At 40.2% G+C, this 23,747-nt stretch overlaps 9 protein-coding genes across 12 annotated transcripts; 3 read left to right on the top strand and 6 right to left on the bottom strand.

Moving 5' to 3' along the window:
* Positions 1-491: 491 nt before the first annotated feature.
* LOC105270637 (JNK1/MAPK8-associated membrane protein) lies at positions 492-3,558 on the top strand. Of its 2 annotated transcripts, none has more exons than XM_011311707.1 (5): positions 492-566; positions 1,855-2,320; positions 2,551-2,720; positions 2,905-2,981; positions 3,078-3,558. In XM_011311707.1, exons 1-5 carry the CDS (start codon positions 560-562, stop codon positions 3,291-3,293), a joined length of 936 nt encoding a protein of 311 aa, XP_011310009.1. In that variant the 5' UTR covers positions 492-559; the 3' UTR covers positions 3,294-3,558. The 2 variants fall into 2 exon arrangements, with proteins under 2 accessions (XP_011310009.1, XP_011310010.1); XM_011311708.1 differs by lacking the exon at positions 492-566 and adding an exon at positions 1,362-1,700.
* On the bottom strand, positions 3,557-7,642 carry CD98hc (CD98 heavy chain). 2 transcript variants are annotated; one of them, XM_011311709.1, is made up of 7 exons: positions 7,553-7,642; positions 6,865-7,326; positions 4,954-6,129; positions 4,655-4,887; positions 4,351-4,356; positions 3,921-4,070; positions 3,557-3,831 (listed from the first exon to the last, which is right to left on the bottom strand). In XM_011311709.1, exons 2-7 carry the CDS (start codon positions 7,093-7,095, stop codon positions 3,747-3,749), a joined length of 1,881 nt encoding a protein of 626 aa, XP_011310011.1. In that variant the 5' UTR covers positions 7,096-7,326; positions 7,553-7,642; the 3' UTR covers positions 3,557-3,746. The 2 variants fall into 2 exon arrangements, with proteins under 2 accessions (XP_011310011.1, XP_011310013.1); XM_011311711.1 differs by lacking the exon at positions 4,351-4,356.
* A 387-nt stretch (positions 7,643-8,029) lies between these two features.
* LOC105270635 (uncharacterized) lies at positions 8,030-9,489 on the bottom strand. The gene is made up of 3 exons (XM_011311705.1): positions 9,202-9,489; positions 8,909-9,032; positions 8,030-8,534 (listed from the first exon to the last, which is right to left on the bottom strand). Exons 1-3 carry the CDS (start codon positions 9,226-9,228, stop codon positions 8,374-8,376), a joined length of 312 nt encoding a protein of 103 aa, XP_011310007.1. The 5' UTR covers positions 9,229-9,489; the 3' UTR covers positions 8,030-8,373.
* Positions 9,490-9,585: 96 nt separating this feature from the next.
* On the bottom strand, positions 9,586-12,268 carry Efr (ER GDP-fucose transporter). The gene is made up of 5 exons (XM_011311704.1): positions 12,089-12,268; positions 11,739-11,955; positions 10,501-10,815; positions 10,085-10,230; positions 9,586-9,984 (listed from the first exon to the last, which is right to left on the bottom strand). The coding sequence occupies exons 1-5, from the start codon at positions 12,163-12,165 to the stop codon at positions 9,738-9,740; spliced, it is 1,002 nt and encodes a 333-aa protein (XP_011310006.1). The 5' UTR covers positions 12,166-12,268; the 3' UTR covers positions 9,586-9,737.
* Positions 12,269-12,341: 73 nt separating this feature from the next.
* Cog2 (conserved oligomeric Golgi complex subunit 2) lies at positions 12,342-14,689 on the top strand. Its single transcript, XM_011311703.1, has 2 exons — positions 12,342-14,249; positions 14,310-14,689. Exons 1-2 carry the CDS (start codon positions 12,439-12,441, stop codon positions 14,578-14,580), a joined length of 2,082 nt encoding a protein of 693 aa, XP_011310005.1. The 5' UTR covers positions 12,342-12,438; the 3' UTR covers positions 14,581-14,689.
* Positions 14,690-15,018: 329 nt separating this feature from the next.
* alphaSnap (Alpha-soluble NSF attachment protein) lies at positions 15,019-17,979 on the bottom strand. The gene is made up of 5 exons (XM_011311701.1): positions 17,717-17,979; positions 16,965-17,161; positions 16,412-16,677; positions 16,126-16,299; positions 15,019-15,924 (listed from the first exon to the last, which is right to left on the bottom strand). Exons 1-5 carry the CDS (start codon positions 17,806-17,808, stop codon positions 15,775-15,777), a joined length of 879 nt encoding a protein of 292 aa, XP_011310003.1. The 5' UTR covers positions 17,809-17,979; the 3' UTR covers positions 15,019-15,774.
* A 257-nt stretch (positions 17,980-18,236) lies between these two features.
* Positions 18,237-19,091, bottom strand: mRpS18A (mitochondrial ribosomal protein S18A). The gene is made up of 3 exons (XM_011311697.1): positions 18,896-19,091; positions 18,678-18,814; positions 18,237-18,548 (listed from the first exon to the last, which is right to left on the bottom strand). Exons 1-3 carry the CDS (start codon positions 18,996-18,998, stop codon positions 18,294-18,296), a joined length of 495 nt encoding a protein of 164 aa, XP_011309999.1. The 5' UTR covers positions 18,999-19,091; the 3' UTR covers positions 18,237-18,293.
* Positions 18,985-21,945, top strand: msl-3 (male-specific lethal 3). Of its 2 annotated transcripts, XM_011311698.1 has the most exons (7): positions 18,985-19,175; positions 19,366-19,434; positions 19,744-20,513; positions 20,616-20,681; positions 20,779-21,045; positions 21,106-21,333; positions 21,456-21,945. In XM_011311698.1, exons 1-7 carry the CDS (start codon positions 19,074-19,076, stop codon positions 21,529-21,531), a joined length of 1,578 nt encoding a protein of 525 aa, XP_011310000.1. In that variant the 5' UTR covers positions 18,985-19,073; the 3' UTR covers positions 21,532-21,945. The 2 variants fall into 2 exon arrangements, with proteins under 2 accessions (XP_011310000.1, XP_011310001.1); XM_011311699.1 differs by lacking the exon at positions 20,616-20,681.
* On the bottom strand, positions 21,838-23,702 carry Fitm (acyl-coenzyme A diphosphatase Fitm). Its single transcript, XM_011311700.1, has one exon. It carries the CDS (start codon positions 23,492-23,494, stop codon positions 22,370-22,372), a length of 1,125 nt encoding a protein of 374 aa, XP_011310002.1. The 5' UTR covers positions 23,495-23,702; the 3' UTR covers positions 21,838-22,369.
* Positions 23,703-23,747: the final 45 nt, after the last annotated feature.

Raw genomic sequence — 23,747 nt, 5'->3', positions numbered from 1 at the left:
CACCCCCCAAAACACTCGCCCAGCAGTTGATGTCCCAGGATGTTCCAGCACCACTGGAGCAACCACAATTATTGGTTAAACGATGAATTTACGAAAAAAAAAAATTCTCGTCTCGCTTGTCCACTATCCACTGGGCCCTCTTGCGTGAGTTTCTATCACAAAAGCAACAACTCCCTCACTTGGACAACCAATAGTTCACCCTTGAAGAGAAAATCAGAGAAAAATTGTCAGGGCAATTGATTTATTTTTTTTTTTATTACTATTTTTTCACTCTCTCAATTTTTTAAAACTTTTGTTTATACTCACGGAGTTGACTACGGGGGCTTTTTTTTTTGCTTTTCTTTTTTTGCGATGTGAGAATTCGATAGCCGGGCACCGGCTAAATGCACGTCCGGATACTCCCGGAGGAGAGAGGAGGAGAAAAAGGGGAGGGAGTTGCTCCAAGCACCGTTATATCACGTCTTGAGTATCACTCCGAGGAGTTTATGGATTATTGGGATTTGTTTATCCGTTTTTTATTCCGTGGAATTTCCTCTGGTTGTCTTCAGCTGCATCAACGATGACAGGTGATCCAGGGGGTGGAATATTTTGGGGTGACTTGGGGGCCTCTGGGGGATTGGGGGAATTCTCCGGTTATTTCGGGGGTTTAGGTGCACTTGGCCGCCATCAGCTGGTCTTACAAAATTCTTAGGAGTTTTTTTAAATTTTTTATCGGGAGCGATGGCCCCAGGGTGTCGCTTTCATTTTTACGAGTTTTCACGGTTTTCACTTGGAATTTTTCTTTTGGAATTCTATTGGTATTTACACTTGACACTTCGGGGATTGTTGGAGCACTTGGTGTAATTTTTACATGGGGTTTTTCATCGTTTTTCACGTGGTGGAGAGGGGATCGGGTTTGAGAACTTTTTTATCGGTTTTTCCGGGATTTTTCAGAGTAGACGCGGTTTTTTTTTTCAGGTGCGAAATTGGAACGAACAAGCCGTCGGGTTTGAGGTGCCCCTTCTGTGCCTGAAAATAGTAATGTGTGTGCTGAGGCAATCATTTGGACACGAGCTTGCACGAAGAGACACGGACGCGGGCGAAGGGGGCGCTAGGCGCCCAGCGGGGGATTTGAATTTTCTGTCGCGTCGGGTTTTCTCGGAATTCTATCATTTTCTTTGTGTTTTCTAAATAAATTCCTGTGGAATTTTTTAGAAGATTTATTTTCTGCGGTTTTTGCTGGTTCTCCCCAAATTTTTGAGGGACAGAAATTTCAGAGGAATTCCGGGAATTCACTGGGAATTTTGTGGAATTTTCTTGAATTCGATTGAAATTCCCATTGATTCCTTGAATTTTGTGGAAAATTCGACGATTTTCTGAAATATTTATTGAAATTTTCATTTCCTCCCGAGGGGAACGCGGAATTCCTCGACCCCCCGGTGGTGGGGGTGGAATTTCCGCGGGGATTTTCGAGTGTTAAAACGCCAATGACGCGAATGTGGCAGCAACACCGGAGACTAGAGTCCCGGGGAAATTAATTAGTGAATTTTTGATGGGGTGGAGGGGTTTTTGACATTTTCATTCGATTATTCGAGGGTGCATTGTGATTAAACAATCGATAATGATGACACAAGTGAAGGAAAATGGAAGTCTTCAGGAATTGAGAATTCCAGGAATTTCCGGGGCTCGTGGGGGCGAGTAAAGATTAATAACCTTAAACGGTAATTATTATTTTAAAAAATGTAAAGAAAAATATGGAATTCCCTAAAAATCTCCAAGAATTCCTCGAAGTTCCCCGAATTAAAAAATAAAAATCACAATTATTCATGATTTCCATGCATTATAATAAAAAAGTTTAATATTCTTGTCCTCCAGGATATAAACAAACCAAGACAATGAATTACCTGGAGAAATGCCCAGGAATGTACTGCGGACGAGAGCTCCTGGGTGACGGAAACTGGACAGATTGCGGTGCCTGTCCCCGAGGATTCAAAACAAACGAGACCTCCATCTGCGTCCCGTGCGACGACAATCCAATGCTCTACGACTGGCTGTACCTCGGTTTCATGGCACTCCTGGCACTGGTGCTCCACTGGTTCTGCATCGACATGGTGGCAATGAGAAGAAACATCCCCAAGGAGGTGATCGCCCTCCACCTGTCTGCCCTCGTGGAAATCCTCGGTGCATCCCTCATCACTCTCCAATTGACCGAACCCATCGGTTCCTTCGGCATTCAGTCCTGCAGGATTAAACGACTCTCGGATTGGTACACGCTACTTCATAATCCTAATCCTAATTACGAGAGATCGTTGCACTGCACGCAGGAAGCTGTTTACCCACTGTGAGCAATTATTCCTTTATTTTATTAATTATTATTTATAAAAATACTTATTTCGCCATTTTATGAATTAATTAATCATTTATAATTCGTAATTAATTCATAATTATTCGTAATCCATCGAATTTCGTTGTTAATTCAATTATTTATTCATTTTTATTCAAATTGAAACTGGAATTTTGATGATTTATCGGAAATTCGTTGGGAGTTAATGATTTTGGTGATTTTTGCAGGTATACAATGGTTTTTGTATTTTATTCCCTGGGAGTCCTCCTGATGCTCCTCCTGAGACCTCCAATAGCTCAAAAATTCCTCCCTAAACAGGGAAAATTCTCAATTTACGCTGCCCTGTACTTCTTTCCAATTCTGGCTCTACTGCATGCAGTAGGCGGTGGATTAATCTGCAAGTCAATTCCCTAATTATTATTTCATTAACATCTCATTAATGAGGGGATAAAGGAGAAATTTTTCCGTTTAAAAAATCAATTTCTCTTTTCACCTCTCCTTTTCCGGGATATTAACGAAATAATTTCCACACGTAATGGCGATTCAAATAATTTTTCAATGATTAATAATTATTATTTCAGATTACTCGTTTCCATACATCACGATTATCCTCTCGGTCTTGTCGAATGCAGCGCACTTTGCATTCAAATTGAATCAGGTAAACAAGTGCAATTAGGTAATGCACGCGATTTATTGATGAGAATTTTATTAATAATCCCGCGGTAATGAGTTTTTGTCTTTTTTTGTTGTTCAGACTATGAAGTCGCTGCTGCTCAGTTCAGTATCGGACATTAAGAATGTCGTCGTCATCCTGGGACACTGGCTTCTTCATGGATACGGAGTTATGGCTGTTGCAACACTTCGTGGCGTCAATATTCATCCGGCAATGGTCATACTGGTACCTTTACCCGCATTATTCTATATACTCACTGCCAGATTTACAGATCCACATAAACTCCACATAGAGTAATTACTCTGTGAAAAATGCAGTGAAAAGTCTTTTTTCTTAGTGTGTGGGATTAACACGAAAAGAAAAATTAAGTCGTTTAAACAATTTAATTTTGTAATGTAGTGTAAATATGAGAGGAGAGGATTGAGGGTTGAAAATTGTATTATAAAATTATTACGTAATGTTTGTATTGTAATTTGTTCATAAATCAAAACTTCGACTGTAATGACGATAATAATGATGAATAATTATGAGATCTAGGTGAAAATAAAGGGAAACAGATGGAGATATTGATTCATTTATTATTATTTAAATATTAACATTGACTGATTAATGCTCACGTCAATTATTATTCTCAAAAATGCAGGTAATTCATATATAATCCCGCAGAATACATAAATAAGAACGATTAAATGCGTTTCAAGACCTGTTTGGCATTTTTTGCCTAAAATTCCGGTGTAGTCACTCGAGAATTTATTTTTCATTCTTCTTGGGGACGAAGGTCAGCACCAGAGTGCTCTTAGGGGCTATGGGGACCTTCTTCGAGAAAAGTTTAGTTCTGAAAAAAAAAATCGAAATGATTAAAACGAATTCACGGGTCTTTCCCAAAAAAGAGAGTAATTGTCTGGGGATTTTGAGAATTCTTACTCGATCGTCTCGTCTCCCTGGACGTAGTTTGGACTGTAGGTCAAGACGTTGACCTCCTCGGGCACCCGAGGAATTCCTGACAGATCGATAACTGCTGGATGCTCAGAGCTCTGATAAGCCACGAGGTACCCAGGAAGTCCACTCTTCAACCTGTCAAAAACCCATAAATAATTAATAAAATCACTGAATAATTATTTGCGCTATCAAACATCATTCCATGCTTGTGTAATGATTTCTGTAATTACCTCATTACTTTTTATATAAAAAAATACAATTTCAAATTGAATTTCATTTACATAAAATAAAAAAATCATCAATAAATCATTCTGAATAAACCATTGATTCAATTTCCAAATATTCGTGAATTAAAAATAAATAACAAACTGAATAATCAAGCGAATAAGTCATGCAATTGTTAGTGACAACTCACCCACTCCTACACTCCCACGAAAAATCCATGAAATTAAAACAAACCACATGGTTAGTCAACAATAAAATGATTCAAGACCGAAATAAAAGAGTTCTCTGAATGATCCAATTCTTCAGTGAGTGCCCGCAGGATAGAAGCAATTGAAACGTCAATTGATTTTACTCGAGTGATGTCACGTCAAAGGAATTATCATTGTCCCTTTATTCCCACAACACCCCAATTACCTCCCAATTCCCCTTCACGATTCTCTTGTTCTCGTGCTCATCAAAGAACTTTTTAATATTCCCTTGATTTATCAACCCACCTGGTGTACACGAAGACTGTCCCATTGACGATGTCTGTGTGAAAATCTCCATACAAAAATATTTCATCGCTACGTTTCTCCGATAAAGTTGCAAAAGCTGCTCTAGCTGGCGACGACAGGGTGTCATTGAGCTTGAAGACAGGCGTCCCTGGGAGAAGGACAGACATCAAGATGAGGCTGTCAGCAACTGGCGATGGCATACGATCACGTAGTGCCCTCTCTTTTCCATTCAACTGCAAGCAAAAAAATTTATTCAAAGTCCCATAATTTGAAACCTAGAGATGATGAAATAATCTTACATCCCACGCAGGCCACCTGGCCTTGGAACTATTATAAAGATGACTCCTCCACTGATTGACTCCCTTCTGGAGTGCCTCAGCAGTGACTCCCTCATCGGCATGCATCAGGAACATTGAGCTCTGAGGTAGATCAACGAGACTCTGATTCTCGTTGAATACAGCAAGAATATCCGATGCAATATCATCCCTCAACGCGAATAATCCATCGCCATTTGTTTTATTGATGATATTTTCTCTCCAGACCCTGAGCACCTGAGCATTTTCCACCCTGTCCTTGGTGTAGACATGGAGGAGTGACTCGTATTCATCGACATCAGCAGCACTTGAGCTCAACCTCTCGTCCTGAAGGTTGGGATCCTCTATGAGATGCTGTGTGAATCCCAGTCTGAATCCGCTGATACCCAGGTCCAGCCAGTGATTGAAGATCTTGTTGAATTCCTCGATAACTAGGGAATTGTTGAAATTAAGGTCAGGTTGGGATTTGTCGAACTGGTGGAGGTAGTACTGGCCTCTCTGGGCGCTCCACTCCCAGGCAGATCTCCCATTAATGCTCAGCCAATTGTTCGGGGAGTTGTTAGCGTTGTCAGCGTCGATTTTGGGACTTGCCCAGACGTAGTAATTGGTGTAGGGCTCCTCTCTGTTCTGCGACCTGTTGAACCAGGGATGATCAATGCCAGAGTGATTGGGATCGATCTCCAGGACGACCCTCTGATCCTTCTCCTTTGCTAATTTTATCAGGCTCTTGATGTTCTCCATTCCCACCTTGGGATCGACGTCTCTGAAATCCGTAACGTGCCCTGGGGACGTGGATTTCAGGATGTTCGAGAGGGAGAGCACTGATATGTGTTGGCTCTTCAGTTGGTCCAGGAGGTGTGATAGGGAGATCGCGTCTTTTGCCTCCAGGTCTTTTGGCTCCAGCTGGACAATCGGTGACTTCTCCGACCAGGTCTTTGCTTGTGGTGCTGTGCATTTTGGGGCTAAAACAATTATTGCTATTGCTCCAACCAGCATTCCCACCCACAGCAACCAGAAGCCGATGAACAGGAACCAACGGAGGCGTATCCAGAAAGGATCGTTCGCGTATTTCATCAGCTCCTCTTTACCCATTCCTGAGAGGGTCGGTGGCTTCGGGGCCACGTCGATCTTTGCGTCTCCATTCTCTGAGATAAAAATTACCTGAAATTTTGAAATTGAAATTTTTCATTGTGATGACAATAATTATTTCAGGACTGCTATATCTTTGAGGGGATAATATCTTTTCCTCGGGGATTATTTACTTTTGTCATGATAAAGAGACATTTATTTTTAGCGTTCCACTTGGCTTTGATAACTCCATCGACTTCGGGGAGGGGAAATGCTGATGCAACAGTGCAGTCGTCAGGGTGTCGGATTTCATGAAGAATATGTGAATTCTCAAGGACTTGACGGTTTAAAGAATAATTAAATAATAAAAAACTCATCGTTTTGTACAGTAATTTCAATTTTTCCATCAATTATCTCATTTCCACTCTCAACTCTCAAACAAATGCTAAATAAAATAATTAATAATTTAATTCCTCAGGTTTTTACAAATTATAAATTATTTTCCAAAACCTCAAAAACGACTGAATAATCAGAAAAATTATAAATCGATAAATTAATTAATTAGTGATGCAAAAATTCATATATTTTTCAATATTTTATAATTATTGACGTTTTTTTATTGAAACCCCATTTTTTTTATAAAAAAAAATTCGAAAAAAATGGGTTGAACAGTCGCAAATCGAAAGATGGAAAAATCGATAAATCGACAAACCACCAATAAAAAATAATTGTTAATATTTTACGGGATGTTCCCCCGAAAAAACGACGCTAAAAAACAAGGCGTCGGCCATTTTTCCAGTGGTGATGAAAAAAAAATTGAAAATTCACCTGAGACGCGTCCTTTTTGGGGCTGATCTTGGTGTCATCGGTGAGCATCTTCTCCTTGGCTCCATCATCGATCTCCTCGTTCTCAGGTTTACCCATGTCCAAGGTATTCTCCTGTCTCTGTGCCTGCCAATTGCTGTCCTCGTCAGGAATAGACTTGTACGTGGCAGCGACTGTCTTATTAGTGCCATTAACCTCGGCATTAGTCTCCAAATCGTGTCTCCCACTCTCCATTTTCTTCTCGTATTTTTTTTTGCTGACTTCAAGGCCAATCACTGCCTGATTGACGAGTCGTTACGTAATTTTTGCGAGTAACCCACGAGGACTTTGAGACGCCAACGGATCTGGAGGTAGAGTCCTCGTTTTTTTTTTACTAGGGAATCCTCTCACTTTTTTTCAGATTTTTTCGCTGGATGATTTCATTGGACCACTCGTGTGCACATTCCAGGGGGCAGCACCAATTTCCTTTTGTTCAAATTATTCCATTTTTTATTTTTTTATTATGTCATTTTTTTTAAAACCAAATTAACCCTCACCCCAATAAAAATCTATAACAAAGTCCCATTAACCCCGAATGAAGTGAAATTAATCCGTAACAAAGTCCAAGAAGAAAAAAAAGACTAAAATCAACTCAAATTGTGCAAATCAACAAAATCAGTCGGTCAGTCGTTTGAAAATATGAATTGCTTACCTTTTGGTGAGTGTGATTTAATAATTTCGAAGGGGAAAAAGCACTCAACAGTGAATTGTTCGTCAGACAACTCTGGAAGCTACTCTGCCCTTATCTCAGTCAACGATGAGTATTTCGTCATCAGATCATTATCATTATTCAATTTCTGTTTAATAGAATTGAGAGATAAGAATTGTTTGCACCATACACAGCACGCGATTCGTTTTTCTCGATCTTGAGTGATGAATTTAGAAGAGAAAATTATTTTAATCAATAATTTTCACTCTAAAAACGACGAAAAGAATATTTTCAAAAATTCATCACCCAAATCTGCCTCTATCTCAAAAACCGTGAGACTTATTAAAAAATGTTAAAAGACCTTTTTTATAATTCATCGAATTCCTCACAAAAAAGTCCTCTAACATTTTTTTCTGAAATGAAAAATAAGCGAGATTAATCCACAAGAATAAAAAAACGGATTTGCACAAGAGTTGGATTTATTCATAATAAAAATAACAATAAAATACAGTAAAAAAAATGGATACTGAGCGATGAATTAATCATTTAATGAGCTTATACTATTTCTGTCACTGATACGTGACTCTCTGGAATAAATTACTGATACCGCAAGTGTTCAATTTTTCGTTTGCTATAAATATCTTGAATTTTATTAAAAAAATTGAACAAAGACGTGGGATTGATAATCGTATCGCTGTTGTCAGTCGAAATATATTTTTCACAGCTAAAAGTAGTTATCAGTCAAATAGGAGTGACGTAGTCATTCGCTCCGATTATTCGATTTATTTAATAGTAGAATAAATAGTTGGATTAAAATTTGGAGATCAGATCGTGGGCCTGCAGAGACTGGGGGCCAGACAGAAATAAGTAGAGGCTGATAATATTATCACTAATATCAGAGCTCCCCAGAATATCCAAAACAACACCAACCGGATTTTTATCCACAGCGGATTCGCCGCGTAGTAGTCGTAGTCGCCCATTACTTCTGCGAAAAAATCACCAATTATCTCGAGTTCTCATCATTCCAGACGAAAACATCATAAACCTTTTTCATAGAAAATTTCATCCTCTACAAAAAATGTTAATAACACTTTTCTCTCAAATCACTCATTACGGAGATACACCGGAAAGCATCCGGAAACGTCACGAGTCACGAAATTTCATTGTCACATTTTCTGAGTTTAAAATTACGAGGTAACTCGGCAATGGGTGGATTTACGAGAAAATGTGATAAATCCGAATTTTTATGGAATGAAATTTTCTACGGAAAAGGTCCTGAGGATTTTGCGGAGAATCCACTGAGTATCGGGATATCCCCGGAAAATCAGAATTTTCTCACACTTCACGAATAAATCGCACCATTTCGAAAACACTTTCCATCCCCGAGATCTATAAAAACGGGATTATTTATTAGACGAGTGGTTTCGTTGATCATCCTCTGGCATTCTGACGGCTGCTCTCCCCTGATAAAGTCCGTAACCGACTGAAAATCCAGAAGAAAAAAATTTCTCAAACAAATTTCGTGAAAACTCAGAATTTTCCGATATAAACCCAAAAAAAAATCGAGAAAATTGATAAAAAATTCCACAATAATTAAAAGAAGAAAGAGAAGAGTCTTATCGTAGGATAATGATATATTCAATTGAATTTACCAGATAAAGTTTGACGATTGAATGCATGATTCTTCCTCTTTGAGCTCTGGGAGCAACTGAATCGCTCTGGTATCAACTGAAACTGCTGAATTGTTGTCTGTATCGTGCAGGGAGTAAATAAATATAATTATTCAATACACAGGGGTTATTATAGCAATGGCAAAACCATAATCCTGCGGATTCAACTCCAACATCTGGTGATTCTGTGCTTTCTTGAGATTATTTTTAGATTTACACAGGTGTCTCCTCTTTGTTCTCTATAAATTAATTTTAATTATTACCGTCCATCAATATTCAAGTCCCAATCCTCTAATGATTATTAACAAGTGTGAGATCAGAGGCAATTGAGACAAAAGAAAAGATTTAAATAATTCATTCACTCAATTAAATCGCCAATTTCGTCTTTTTTTTATTCAATTCTTCTAGTAAATTCTTAAGTATTTTTATATCGAGTAGAAATCGTATTTACAGTTGAATAAATTTTTTTAATAATTTGTAATTAGTCATTGGAGTAATTATGTACAATTTATTTAGGATTATTTGACTTTTTTGTCGTCCGTTTGTGGGGACAGACTCGATCGCAATTTTGATACGACTTCCGTGAAAATAATTGTACCAGAGAACACTAGGATTGTACCCAGCCAGTGGTAGATGCTGAAGGAATTCCTGAAGTACATGATTGAAAATAGTAATGAGACGAATTTACGGAGGGTTACGACGAGGGTTACTGTTAGGGATGTACACTCTGTCGTCAGGACGAACACCGAAGCGATGCACATGTACCTGAATAAATCGTTAAGGAATTTACACAATAATCGATCATTAAATAGCACGTGATAAAAGAATTCTCTAAACAATAAAAAAAAATTAATTCCAAGGATACTGCGAGAGAACATTTCCAATAAGATAAGCAACAGTTTTTGGTAAAGAAATTCCCAAAACTTCGATGAGATCCGAATTGACTGCCAGAACAGAATGATCCCAAATATTCGTTGCTAAAGTCAAGAAGAATGGCAGGGGTAATAAATGCTGAAAATAAAAATAATCCTCATTACCTCCAATTAAAAAAAAAAACAATCCCCCAAATAAAATTGAATAAATCCAAATAATTCAGATATCACTGAAAAAACACAGAGGTAAATCCGCGAATATCTCACGAAGGCGCGATTTCCGAGAAAAAAATGTAGAACATTTTTTGGAGGAAATTCAATTCTCCAGGAAAAAGGTCTTATGTGTCACCGCCGTAAGCCTTCGGTTTTCCGAGATATTGGGGATTTGGAAATTTTTGGGAGTACTCACTGTGTAATATAAAGCCTCTTTCGGGTGTTTTCCGTATTTCAGGTACAGAACTTCCTGGTACAGCCCCATCCTCGCCGAGATGAAGAGGGCAACAGTCAATAATGTGATACCTAGACTCCACCAGAACAAATTTTCCATTGCAGTCGGTGGTACAGCGTCTGCTGCCATTTTTTGAGTCGATTTTATATCTCGTCCACTGACTATCGTGCAAAGAACTATTCCCAGGGTTATCATAAATACTGATAGGTATTTGCTCGGTGGATACTTCCTTCCGAGGATTATTATGCCCATTACCATATTCGCTATGAGTGATCCCTAAAAAAATCATAATCTCCAATAAATTATGAACTGCAAGCAAATCCTGAAAACTCGTTATCCAGAATTAACGCATTTATCCGTAATATCTCGTAAATGAAGAGAGATGGAGAAATTTTCATGAATATCATTTTTGCAAAGCGATAAGAGGACTGCAAAAAAGATATTTATAAAAATTTCGGTATCTCCTCTAGAATCCGAGATATTGATCATAGTCTTCCCCTCATTACTTGGAATTTATGATTTAGTTGAATTATTTCAATTGTCTTATCAGTAATTCATTCTGCATAAATAAATTACTCTGTCTGGATAATTGTATTTTGTGAGATAACAGTGGTTTCGAATTTATTAAGATTATTGAAATTTTAATGCTGGAGTGCGAGGGAGAAAAAAAACGGATTCACGTGCTCCAGACAATAACAAAAGAATTTCAGAGGTAAAATGTTAAAATATTGTTGAGTCAAGAGTGATAAAGTCTTGGATTTTAATTACTGATGAATTAATTGACATGAATATGTGAACTGAAGGAAATTCGAGGTCTTTCCTGGCGTCGAAGTTGAAAAAAATGATTTCTCATAAATCTCAATCCTCAAATAATTCTACAACTAATGACTTCAGAAAAAAATGTCATCCGACTTTTTTCAAGATCATCGCACGATCTCCAAAAAATTCCTTTACCATTTTCCCCTAACTCCAACCACTCCGGAGATATTCATCAAAAAACATTCATAAATCCCATAACGTCAACTCGACTCGCGAAATTCCACTCGAACAATTCCCTGAATATCTCCGAAATTATTGACTTCACAAAAAAATATATTGATCATTTTTTGCAGGCCATGAAATTCTGTAGAAAAAATTATTACGAAATTTTCCTCTAAGTCTGTAATATCCGGCAATATCGCAGTGGATTCGTTACTCACCGCTCTGAAGATCATGTGCAGGGGCATAGGGATATTAAAATCAAATGCATAATTATTGCAGACACTCGCCACGAAGAACATGAAGACCATAATCATGTAGTCCTTGAATCCAATCCTTGGTTTGACAGTTCCAAATTTCGAGGTGAAAATAAATCCCTCGAGGGAGATGAAGAGAAACTGAGAAAAAGTGATGAGATTTCCACTGCCCGGGTCTTCCCTAAAAAAAAAAAACAAATCAGTCCCTCGACTTCACTCCGTATTCCCCATCCTCTCGATCCTGAATTTCCTTTCGAATTATTTATTGACTTGATAAATAAATATATGCAGTAGTTATTAAATTAATCACTCACTTAACCAAAAGCTCCAGGAAGACGACATTGGAGCAGCATCCGAGGAAAACACACGCGATGGCGAGTGCAACTTTCATTCTTGATTAATTAATTAGAATGCAAAAACTTTTTTGAGTGTGCACTTCAATACTGCACATAACCTTCGAGAACTGACGGCCCAGGACGACTAAACGAAGTGAATCTTCTGTTGTAACTTCGAGTTTTCCCTCGCCATGGCTGACGCATGCGCTATTAGCTCATGAAAATCCACCATTTTATGGTGCCTATCAGCTGTTGAGACGAGGGGATTGACTAAAGTGGAGGCTCATCGCTGTCAATTAAAAAAACGATTGACCCCTGACCCCGCAAAAATGTCGAAACCCCAGGAGTTCGCGCTGCCACGTGCCCCCGAGGACTTGTGCTTCAAATCCTCGGACTTCATCGCCCCGGACTTCGACGTCGACAATTTTCTGCACGACCACCGTAAACTGGCGACCCTGGAGACGATGAGGGATGACCTAGGGGTTTACCTGAAGATTCTGCGCTCGGCGATGATCGAGTTGATCAACAAGGATTACGCGGACTTCGTAAACCTCTCGAAGGACTTGATCGGCCTGGACAAGGCGATAGACCAGCTCGAGTGTCCCCTGGGGCAGATTCGAGAGGAAGTCCTGCAGATACACCAGACACTGGACTCGGCGACGACGGAGATGTCGAATGGTCTGGAGGAGGACAGAAGAATCCGAGAGGAGAAACAGTGCATGCACAGCCTGGAGAGGGTGTACAAGTCCCTGGAGAAGTTGAAGCACATCCTCGAGGAGTCCGAGTTCCACCAGGTGGACCGCCTCGAACGAGGAGCAACTGAGTACAATCAGCTGATGTTCCACGCCTCCAGATGCATCCAGTACATCTCTCCAGATATTCAGGAGAGTATCGACGCCCTGGAGAAGACGCTGATGACACTATTATCGCGTCAACTGCTGTCACTCCTGCAGGAGAGGTCGGAAGGGCCCCGGGAGGGGCTCGCCAGATGCCTGAGGATCTATGTAAACCTCGACAGGATCAGAGAGGCTGAGGATCTCGTCAGGAGGAGAATCGTTGCACCTGTCGTCGAAGACGTAATCGTCGAAAGAAATATTTACAACGAACCACGAGGGCTTCAGGGGCTCTATGACAGACTCTTGGAGGTACTCACCGTCGAGATGAAGGGTCTTCTCATCCTGGAGGGGATTCTCGAGTCCGACGAGGGCAAGGGATTCAATTTCATCGTTAATTCGTACTGGGTTGAGGTCGAGGAAAAAATTGAGCTGCGTCTCAAGTCCATATTTGCCGCTGGCAATCCTGATCTCTTTCATCAGAGGTTCAGGGAGACCCTCGAGTACCTGAGTGCCGTGGGGAGGCACTGCAGCAACTCCAGGATCCTCCAGGAATTTAAGACACATCCTCTTTACATTCAGTTCATGAAGAAGTGGAATTTACCTGTTTATTTTCAGATTCGCTTTCAGGAAATCGCTGGAAGTGTTGAGCAACTCCTGGGGGAGTCTGCGTCGCCCGGGGCGATCAAACCTAGAGGGAATCCTCAAGACTTCTCGTTGAATCAGACAGAAGTCGTCTGGGGAGCGTTGGAGAAATGCTGGAGTGATGGAATTTTTCTTCAGCAACTGCTGCATCAGTTCTGGAAGCTCAACCTCCAGATTTGCTCCAGGTTCAGGGTATGGGTGGACAACAGCCTCAGGCAGACCTGGATATGGAGCTCTGAGGGTGGGGCACAGGGCAGACTAGAATTCCTGGTGCTGCTGTACTCCGATGTCATGAAATTCGAGGAGAAACTTGAGAGGTTACTGGAATTCGCTGAGGGTAGACTCGGGGAGTTGTTTGGGAGGGCTGATGATGTCCTCAGGGTGTCCCTCCAGGAGGTGAGGGCGGGTCTCAGGGCGGATAGGCCTGGGATCAGTGAGGAAATTGTCAGGGAACTTCTGGGGAAGAGTCTCGAGAGCTTGAAACAAGTCAGTGATATCCCGAGGCTCTTCAGGAGGACCATGAGGGAGAGGCCCACACAGGCCTGTGCATATGTCAGAAATGCTGTTGGAGGTCTCAAGGAGTTCCGGGAGATGTACAAGGACGTGGGGCACCACGTCGTCGACCAGTGGATGCTCATGGCACTCTCTCAATTGGCAGAACAGTCAGTTATTTATTTTATTATTATTATTTGGTCAACGGTTTTAGCAATAATTATTTTCAGGTATTTTATCTCGGTGAAGGATGTCCTGGAGTCTGTCCAGAAGACCGAGGAGAGCCTCAGAAGGCTGAAGAAAATCAGGGACAAATCCTCTGGCGTCTCGCAACCTGAAACCCAGGGAATCACTGATGATGAGAAAATTAGGGTGCAGTTGGAAATCGACGTCAACACCTTCTGCGATTCTGTTAAGTCCTTCAACATCGATGTATCGAGTATTGGAAAACTTGAAGAGTTGAGAGAAATTGTCGAAGCAGCTGTGAAAAATAAAAGCTGAAAGCAATATTCATGAAAATTGAATTCTCACAATTTATTGAATCTAGCTGTTACCATTAATTTGTTTATAACTCGAAAAGTACTGGAATTAGAAAAAAATGTCACTGGAATTTTCTGCAGAATATTTAATTGGCCAAAAAAAATTCCTCCGACTTTTTCTCGTAAATCTCCGGGCTATCGATATATTCACAAATTACGAGAAAAAATAGTAAACAGTTTTCTAAATGTTAATTTATGTTTATTGTTTACGCCCGTATACAAGAGCATACGTGAGAAATTGTTCAGTGTACGAGTACATAATATATTTTTAAAATGAATATTAATTGATGCCACAGGTGTCAAACCCAGAGACTGAATTTATTCCGCAAATAATTGGGATTATAGCCAGTTAATTATTGCTCTAATAATAAAAATTGATCTCTTAATTTTTATATTTACGTCGTTACCCCATTGTATGAAGTTAATACCGTGATTAGCGTGATTAGTGACACCATTTGCAATATTTATACGCCTACGTGGCCACTACCAAAATTATTCATTGAAATAACACTTGCCTAATATTTTTTTTTCACTTTTCCATTTTTTTATAATGTATGCACTGGCATTATAACACTTGATAAATGGTGTACGATGGGATTCCCCAGTGTCTAATCGATGAACCACAATTTTCTCAAGTTCAATAATTATTTAAAACATAATGAAATATCACTGGAGTGAATGGATAAATTCCCCGACTCTCTATTACAAAAAAAACCTGAATTTATCCACTTCATCCCTAATGTCTCCCTTAATCAACGAGAAAAATACTCCACTCACTAATTGATCCACTCGATTCAACAGATAATTAACGCTAAATAATACAACAATTAATTACAGAAATGCTATACAATAAATTAACGAGAGATTTTAACTCATCGATTGATAAATGAGTTTGACACTTTCTCTTTTTCCCAGAGTTCTCCCCGATAATCGAGAGGGAAAGGGACTGATAACATTAGGTATCACTGATTATCTAATTCCTGGAAGATGAGACATAATAATTCAAATAAATTGAGTTTCAACTACTTTAATCGATCAATCAATCAATTAACGAATTATAAATCATTATTCCTGGGTGAGGGGGTACAGGGGATGAACTAAAGAGGGAGAATGCCGATGATAAGAGCAAATTGTGAGTAATTGGGGTGTTGGGTGATCAGCGGAGGTCTGGGTTGTCATTAATTTGCTTTTTTATGCGAAGAAGTAACGTTGTGTACCACTGGTCTAGTCGGGAAATTGAGTCATACTCTTTGACAGTGTCGGTGAAGCCCTCGACGTTCTGCTCCTCCAGATGATCGATGAGACTCTGAATCACAAATAAAAATTCCACATTATTAAAAAAAATTCCACAAATCTAATCACGAAAATTATTGGTGATTAGATTTCAAGATAAATTCGTAATGAACGGGAGATTGTGGGTGGAGATGGAGGACGTTATTTCCCTCGTGAGGTCAGAATTGGAAGTCCATTAAATTTCAAAGAGGCAGTATCGATTTAATCGTACAACCTTGATGAGTTTGCACTCTCTGAAGTCTTGGAATGCTGGATACTGCTCCTCGTATCTCTCGATGGCGTGTTGTGCGTTCAGGGCGTCTACGCAGAGATTGCAGAGGGCTGCTCTGAAAAAATACTCCTTTGCACTGTATTTCAGGAGAGGACTGTCCAGAGATGCTCCAGCAACCTGAAGCCAAAAAAAATAATTGAGTTTTCCTGGATTCTTTGGAGTTTATTCACTCAATTGTGGAATTCTGTTTTTTTTTGGAATTAATTGGGGAATTCTTTAATTCTCTCACTTGTTCGTAAATTCGAATGGCTTTTTCGTAGTTCTCGAGTTGTGCTGCGTATTGAGCGACTTTTAGAAGGCATTTATTTGCTGATGAGATACTCTCTTCTCCTCGAAAATAATCAGCAGCCTGTTCGTAATGATGAACAGCTCGTTCTAAATCGACAGCCTCGCTCTCGTACATCTCCGCTATACTCTGGTGATGTTTAGCTGCCAGGGTGAATCTACCCATGTCCGTGTAAATCTCGATGGCCTTCTGGAGGCAATTGGCCGCCTCTGCGAGAAAAAAATCAGAGATTTTCAATTAATTTTTTCAAAATCGCACCTCTCAAAATTCTCTTCGCATTATGAAGGCCCGAATTTCGGCGAATATCTCAGGAACCACTGATTTTCATGGAAAACCTCAGAGGAACCTTTTGTGGAGCAATAAATTCCCCACAAAAAATGTCTCCTGAAGTTTTTCATGGGGCTAATAATTCTGGAGATATTCACGGAATAGTGGCCTTGATGGAGATTGAAAAAATTGATTTGGCCTTTTGTGGGGTTTTTTTTTTGGGAAATACCATTGGCATCAGTCTTCTTGTAGCAATTGGCAGCATCTACGAAGTTGGTGGCAGCATCGTGCTTGCTACCAGCTTTTGCGTGGAGGGATGCTGCCTCGCAGAAGGCGTTGCCAGCACTTCCCCACTTCTTAGCCATCTTGAAGAGATTGGCAGCTCGTTGGTAGCATTCGACAGCTTCCTCCACCTTCGAGGAACTCCTGGGGACAAAAACGAAGAAAAAACGTCATCAATTAATCCCCAACGTCAAAAATCACACCGGAACAATTTTCCATCGTCTCAAATCTGGCGATAACTCGTTACAGAGTGGTTTCACGAGGAAGTGACAGACGACCTTTTTTATAAATTACAAAATTCTCCACAAAAAATGTTGTATGACTTTTTCCCTGCGGTGGTCCATTCTCGAGATACAACCATAATTAGATAATCACTCGATTGATGAAATCGAAATGAATGAGTTGTCATCATTATCGCGTATTCTGCGTTGAATTTCGATGACAGCGAGGCCATTGTTTACCTGTCAAAGTGTCATTCGCGCGTGCGTAAACATGCGACATCACCCATTCCGTCGAATCCATAAGTTCCTTGTGAATTTGTCAAATAATTCCCAACGACAACGACTGGCGATTGAATAATTTCGTGACGAAGATCGAGAACGAGTGAGTGACGCAGCAAATTATTCATGAAAAAATACTCCATGACGACATGTGATGATCCCCGATTATCAGAGGCTAATCGATATGGCAAAAACTCACCCGAACAGGGAGCTGAAGAATCCTTTGGACGACCCGAGCTTTTTCTCAGCCTCGGCCATCAACTGCACCGCTTTCTGCTCGTTGTCTGCCATTTTTTAAATTGTTCACTTCATCAATTCCGGAAAGAATATATTATCGAATTTATTTTTAAGATAAATGGGCAGCTGGCTGATGGATACCTCTTCCAGGGAATCTACCGATTACACCCGATGGATTTGTCACACACGAGTGGAGGCACTTGCGCAACGCACAATTGTCATTTCACGAGAAGTGCAATCAAGAGACGGAAAATATTCTCGGTGGTTTATTAATTTAACGCTTGGGGGCACTTGTTATTTATTCTGGAATTCCCGCTAAATTCCCCTTTTCAAAAGCATTTGCAAATATTTTATGAAAATGATAATTAATGTTCCAATAATTAATTATTAATGATCTCCTCATATGAATCCTCTGCACCATCTCCATCTGGAAGTGCTATACACTCATCTCCTATCTTTCAATTAATAAATAAATTAATAAATAAATTTATAATCTTTAATCAATTTATTTACATTATTTATTCAAGATAATGGATAATTCATCTCCAAAGAACGCTTTGGAATTTATCCTCAATAGTTGTCTCGTCGTAATAAACATTGAATGCTTTGAATCCGAATCTCTTGGTGGGATCTCTCTTGCTGTTTGAAGGGGCAATGTTGGGCATGAGGCCCGCCTTCTGGGACATCGCTACGAGTTTGTTGAGTCGTTTCTGCTGGATTGTGCACAAACCTGTGACTCTCTGGGGCATGAGACGACCGTCCGACCGGAGGAATTGACTGAGAATCAGGACATCCTGAAAAAAAATTTATAAATCATCTGAAATCTTTTAATAATTGAAATAAAATTATTCTGCACTGAAATGTCAATTTCAGTAATTACCTGCCATCTGGAGAAGTTTAATTAATATAAATTAATTAATTACCGTATGTTTTATATCGACTCCAGCAGAACATAGCAGACATGCTCCAGTGCTGGCACGTTCCAGAAGATTCTTCTCCTTCGGGTCCTCCACTATTTTCCCCTCGATAATCAAAACATTTCCCTCTTTCTTCTCAACAACTGCAATAATTAATTAACAATATTTATGTAAAAGAATCAATAATAGGTCTGGAGGTTATGCTCTAGATGTTCTCCACTCACTCTCTTTAATCCTGGAGACAGGACTGACAGAAATTGTCCTCTGGGGCTGTGAAATCCGGAGACTCCGACCAAAATTCCTGATCAATCCCCTGACGAACGCCATTTCAATCAATAAATAAATTCCAAATAAATTTCTGATTGTCGTACACCTGATGTGAATTGATGCTCAGAATAAAAAATGGCGACGACGCGGGGACAGAGATTTAAATTCAGCGATGGAGAGAAAGTCCTGTGTTACGAGCCAGATCCTACGAAGGCGAAGGTCCTGTATGACTCGAAGGTAAAATGTCATTAGAATAATTGAATTAATTACGGAGGGTGATAAGGGCCTGCTGGAGAGGTCCCGGGGACTGACATCAAAATTGGCGGTTCAATCCTAACCTCGGACACTCGTAAACAATTGAAATTATTTTTCATATTCAATTATTTGATTTAATTATTGATTATTCATTATTTGGGAATAATTTCAGGTGCTGGATGTAATTGTTAATAAGGACCAGAGAGGCAGGAAAGCTGTGGAGTATCTCATCCACTTCCAGGTGAACATTCCTTTGTTGTCATGATGACGTATTGAGTGTAAACAATGGGAATTCAATAATTGATCGTGAGGATTTCAAATAATTGGCGGTTTCCATCGAAATTCTGGATAAATCTCGAAGATTTTTAAATGTCAAATTGAGTGATTAAATAGACTCAGGATTTTTTATTTAATTTTTTCAGAGAATTTTATTTGTTTTTAATGATATTGTAATATTATTATCACCCAAATATTTTTTTAACATTGAATTTTCAATTTTATCTCGCACCTCCTGCGGACTTGAAACAATAAATATTGGATCGTCTTCAAGGGTTGGAACTCCTCGTGGGACAGATGTGTAACGGAGGAGTACGTTCTGAAGGATACAGAGGAGAATCGCCAGCTGCAGCGAGATCTAGCCCAGAAGGCGCAGCTGCAGCTCGGGGCGTACCTGTACCGTCGGGAGAGAAAAAATCGTAATCACAAGCTGTCAGAGCGTTTATCAACGGGAATTGATTCCAGGAGAAGAGCAAGGAGCGGTGGGAGTCGTGCCACTTCAGGAACAACGGGATCATCGGAGGATGGCAGCTCTGGACAGCACGACGATTACGACACAGAGGAGGTAATCACCGAGGAGGACTACGAGAGCAGCTCTGATTTCGGTGAGGAGTCCTCAGAGGACGAGGACAGTGGTGGAGGTGGAAGCCATCATTCAGCCATTGATATCGATATTGGTAGCACCCTGAGGAGAATTCTCGAACAAGACTACGAGTTGATCACACACAAGCACAAACTGGCGGTTCTTCCTGCTCAGCCCACTGTCGTCAGCATCCTGGAGTCCTGGATCCAGCATTTCACCACAACACAGCTCACGAATATCCCGGAGACCAAGTCTGGAAGGGTCAAGGCCAACAATACCATCGAAAAAACTCTCAACGAGATCAATGTATCCCGGGAAGTCGCTGATGGCCTCAGAATTTATTTTGACTTCACTCTGCCCGATCTTCTACTGTACAGAGAGGAACGAGAACAATTTAATGGATTCAAATCAACTTTTCTATTTCCCGAGCATCCGGTTGTCATCAAGGAGGAAGTCATTGAGTGAGTGAATTTACTACATTTTTTTTTGTCGAATATCTCTGGGTCTTGGAGAGATAACGAAATTTTTATAATTACCTTTTTTATTGCTCTCATTCTCCCCAGGAGAAAAGATCCTGAGGGAAAATATCGTATCTTTCCTGGATTCAGAGATATGACGAGAAAACTTGAGTGAGTAAAACAATTCTGGATTAAATTTTCTGGTGATAATATTTCGAGTAATTGGAAATTAATTTATATTATTTTTTTTTTGTTATAAATTTTCTAGTACACCTGAATTAATAATTAAAGAAGAGATCGAAGACAGTGAATACGCACATCTGCCACCATTTCGAGAGCACGAAATATCGGAGAGTGATCCCCCAGGTAAACCTGTGTCCTCGGTGAAGAGGAAGCTGAGATCCTGCAGAGTGAGTTCTATGGAAGACACACGACAGCTGAGATCGTACGACGATGTAAAGCAAGAGCCAGGAAATGTCTCCAGCATCGCCAGCACGAGCTCCAGGTGTTCCAGTCCTCGGGGCTCTACCTCCAGGTATTTTTATTATTTCTCTTCGTGTCTTTATTCGATTTAAAAAAAAATTGTTGTGTCCAGGTATCCAGTGGTGCCTCCAGCACAGATTGGAGCTCTTCTTGACGAAGCCAACAAGTGGAGGCTGATGCCAGAGGCTGTCAGAAGAGGTGGTGGACCCAGTCCTGCCACCTATTTCGGAGCTGTTCATCTCGCAAGACTCTTCGTCAAACTCCCAGACCTTCTCCAAGCCACTGACATGCCCGCGAAGAAGATGAAGCTGTTGATTAAACATTTGGACATGTTCCTCAGGTATTTCCATCAATTTAATTGGCAATCCTCCATGACAAATCAATTAAAATACAATTTTAGGGGTAAATTGTTACTCATTTTTTTATAGATTCTTTTACAAAAATTATTTTATCTTATTTTAGTTATCTTGAAATGCATCCTGAGTGGTTTGGTGAACAATTCTACACGCAAATCGAGAGTCACCAGATCTCGCAGTGACGTCGAGGTCAGAGGTCGATAAATCCATCACAAAAAAACAGAAATTTAATTATGAAATTGTGTGACTGTCGAGTGTGAGAGGTCAGAGAAGGGTATGCATACATGAAATAATTATAATTCAACGATAGTTAGACGATAGTTAGTGATTTAAGAGACGAGTGAAGACTCCACAGACTCGATTGTTAAATATTTATTCGTTCACTTGCTTCTGTCATATAAATTCATTTATAGAAATTCAATTATTTGAAATTCATTGGACAAATTCAACGATTGAAGGTCATTTTAATGTTAATAACTTTGTACTCATTCGTGATAAATTCGGACAAGTGTTACCACAGTAGAGAGCGTGGACAGCCTGTCACGTTTTTATTAATCATTAATTTTAAGTTAATAAATACAACTCGAGTACCAAAATTCATAAATACTACTTGAACAATTACACCCTGATTATCATAAAAACTTGAATTAACACTCCGATTAATTCACACGACTGAATCTATAATATATTCTTTCAATTATGTAACCACTGGGCAAAATGGAGTGTTCACGATTTTTTTCGAGGATCAGAGCCTCACCCAATCGATAATTAAATGCAATTCCAATTAATTTCAAATTGATAAAAAACTAAATTAACTGAATTAAGTGACAAAAGATTGATTAATATTAAATAAATATTATTTTTAATAAACCCAAGCCATCCATTTTGCCCTCTCCCCTTTGAACAATAGATCGTGCATTCACACAATCCAAGAAAATTAACAAAAACAAAATAAATCGATTAGAAAAATATTTCAAATATTCATCTTCAAATCCCATGGATCTCTCAATTGAAAAACTTTCACCGAGAATTTCCATTGGTATTTCTCGTGTCCTCTCTCTGTCCAGTCCTGATTGGCATCCCCATAAAACTGGGTCCAACCCCATTGATAGTATTCCTGCGATTTCTCCCTGTTCTCTTGCTCTCATTGTACTTGAAGATGCCCTCACCAGGAAGTATAAGTCCCCCCTCGGTGATGGTAAACCACCACCTGTACGTGGCGAACCACGTGAGCACAGCAAGAATTCCCCCGACAAATTTTTCGATCATGGTGTGATAATACAGCATAGTGGACACGACCATGACATCCCAGAGAAGCTGCTGAAGCGTCATGACAACGAACAGAGCCCTGACATAAGGACTGAGTCCCTTGTGCGTCCTCTTGAGAAATTCTAGTTCACCATCCGTGAGTTCCTTGAGGGCACTGGCACTCCTCTCCTGGACATTTCTCGAGTGCTCCTCCTTGACAACCATATCATTGATGCCCTCCCACCCAACGAGGGCAGTCCCCTCCTCAGCGAGAATTAGACTGGAATAAATTAAAATAAATGTATGTCCAGATATATCGAAACCACTCCAGAATTTTCCAGCCTTGAGACAGTGCGTCTTCCTCTGGAGATCGATATCCTTGGTACCCAGACACCTGCCGTATGTGTTCTCGACGTGGAGAAAGAGTTTTGTCCACAGATACCAGAAGAAAGTGGCGACGACAACCCTGAGGATGTGCCTGACGACAATCGAGCGTTTTCCACAGGCTATCGTGTAGCCTGTCAGCATCACCCAGGGGATGATAACAGACAGCAGCCATCCCCATCCCCATTTAACAAAATACCTGTTGAAGATGTTGTCCGATCGTGCGAAGTACGTCTTGGGTGGTGGTGCAAGGTCGGCGATGAGGGATACGATGAAAATAGCTCCACAGTAGATTGTCACCTTGAGACGAGGATCAAAGAGGAGGGATTTCTTGCAGATGTGGAGGAGCATCGTCATCAGGATTAACCCAATTGAGCTGGGGGTTGCAGTGGGTTTTGTGCCACCTCGGTCCTCCTGGAGACCCGATGTTGGTCGAAAATTCAGGTGTGACGAGCGAAAACTACTTCCTGGGGAACCAGAGGAGTGCAGTGGTCTTCTCTTTGCTGGTGCCATCACTGGAGATACTTTTATTATTCGATTTTTTCTTGAAAGATAGCAGGAGATACTACTGAGGGCTCGAGGCCTCAGGAACACTGGGGATCATCTGGGGGATCACCTGGAGATCTTTATCCGGAGTAGCACTGAATCCTGGTGGGTCTTTCTATCACTCCACTGGTGGAAACAATGAAGCAACACTGAGGGTACAGAGTACTTGGAGGTTATACATCAATTTCTGGGCCATTCTGGAATCTGGGGAGAAATCCAA

The sequence above is a fragment of the Fopius arisanus genome, unplaced genomic scaffold (genome assembly GCF_000806365.1).
Source record: "Fopius arisanus strain USDA-PBARC FA_bdor unplaced genomic scaffold, ASM80636v1 scaffold00092, whole genome shotgun sequence".
NCBI classification, from domain to species: domain Eukaryota; kingdom Metazoa; phylum Arthropoda; class Insecta; order Hymenoptera; family Braconidae; genus Fopius; species Fopius arisanus.
Note: the sequence above shows the minus strand (reverse complement) of the source record. Positions and strands in the feature narration are given on the sequence as shown.

Coding starts and splice junctions, on each gene's coding strand:
- LOC105270635 (XM_011311705.1), bottom strand. CDS start 9,228: ATGCATTCAATCGTCAAACTTTATCTG. Junction 9,033..9,201: donor CAATCGTCAAACTTTATCTG/GTAAATTCAATT, acceptor CTGGATTTTCAG/TCGGTTACGGACTTTATCAG. Junction 8,535..8,908: donor TGGAAAGTGTTTTCGAAATG/GTGCGATTTATT, acceptor ATTTTTTCGCAG/AAGTAATGGGCGACTACGAC.
- LOC105270637 (XM_011311707.1), top strand. Junction 2,321..2,550: donor CAGGAAGCTGTTTACCCACT/GTGAGCAATTAT, acceptor TGATTTTTGCAG/GTATACAATGGTTTTTGTAT. Junction 2,721..2,904: donor AGTAGGCGGTGGATTAATCT/GCAAGTCAATTC, acceptor TTATTATTTCAG/ATTACTCGTTTCCATACATC.
- CD98hc (XM_011311709.1), bottom strand. CDS start 7,095: ATGGAGAGTGGGAGACACGATTTGGAGACTAATGCCGAGGTTAATGGC. Junction 6,130..6,864: donor CCAAAAAGGACGCGTCTCAG/GTGAATTTTCAA, acceptor TCAAAATTTCAG/GTAATTTTTATCTCAGAGAA. Junction 4,888..4,953: donor CCAGGTGGCCTGCGTGGGAT/GTAAGATTATTT, acceptor TTTTGCTTGCAG/TTGAATGGAAAAGAGAGGGC.
- Cog2 (XM_011311703.1), top strand. CDS start 12,439: ATGTCGAAACCCCAGGAGTTCGCGCTGCCACGTGCCCCCGAGGACTTG. Junction 14,250..14,309: donor CTCTCTCAATTGGCAGAACA/GTCAGTTATTTA, acceptor AATTATTTTCAG/GTATTTTATCTCGGTGAAGG.
- Efr (XM_011311704.1), bottom strand. CDS start 12,165: ATGAAAGTTGCACTCGCCATCGCGTGTGTTTTCCTCGGATGCTGCTCC. Junction 11,956..12,088: donor TTCCTGGAGCTTTTGGTTAA/GTGAGTGATTAA, acceptor TTTTTTTTTTAG/GGAAGACCCGGGCAGTGGAA. Junction 10,231..10,500: donor AAGAGGCTTTATATTACACA/GTGAGTACTCCC, acceptor TTTTATTTTCAG/CATTTATTACCCCTGCCATT.
- alphaSnap (XM_011311701.1), bottom strand. CDS start 17,808: ATGGCAGACAACGAGCAGAAAGCGGTGCAGTTGATGGCCGAGGCTGAG. Junction 16,678..16,964: donor CAAGAAGACTGATGCCAATG/GTATTTCCCAAA, acceptor TTTTTCTCGCAG/AGGCGGCCAATTGCCTCCAG. Junction 16,300..16,411: donor CCATTCGAATTTACGAACAA/GTGAGAGAATTA, acceptor TTTTGGCTTCAG/GTTGCTGGAGCATCTCTGGA.
- msl-3 (XM_011311698.1), top strand. CDS start 19,074: ATGGCGACGACGCGGGGACAGAGATTTAAATTCAGCGATGGAGAGAAA. Junction 19,176..19,365: donor AGGTCCTGTATGACTCGAAG/GTAAAATGTCAT, acceptor GAATAATTTCAG/GTGCTGGATGTAATTGTTAA. Junction 19,435..19,743: donor AGTATCTCATCCACTTCCAG/GTGAACATTCCT, acceptor ATCGTCTTCAAG/GGTTGGAACTCCTCGTGGGA.
- Fitm (XM_011311700.1), bottom strand. CDS start 23,494: ATGGCACCAGCAAAGAGAAGACCACTGCACTCCTCTGGTTCCCCAGGA.
- mRpS18A (XM_011311697.1), bottom strand. CDS start 18,998: ATGGCGTTCGTCAGGGGATTGATCAGGAATTTTGGTCGGAGTCTCCGG. Junction 18,815..18,895: donor TGTCTCCAGGATTAAAGAGA/GTGAGTGGAGAA, acceptor TAATTATTGCAG/TTGTTGAGAAGAAAGAGGGA. Junction 18,549..18,677: donor GAGTCGATATAAAACATACG/GTAATTAATTAA, acceptor ATTTTTTTTCAG/GATGTCCTGATTCTCAGTCA.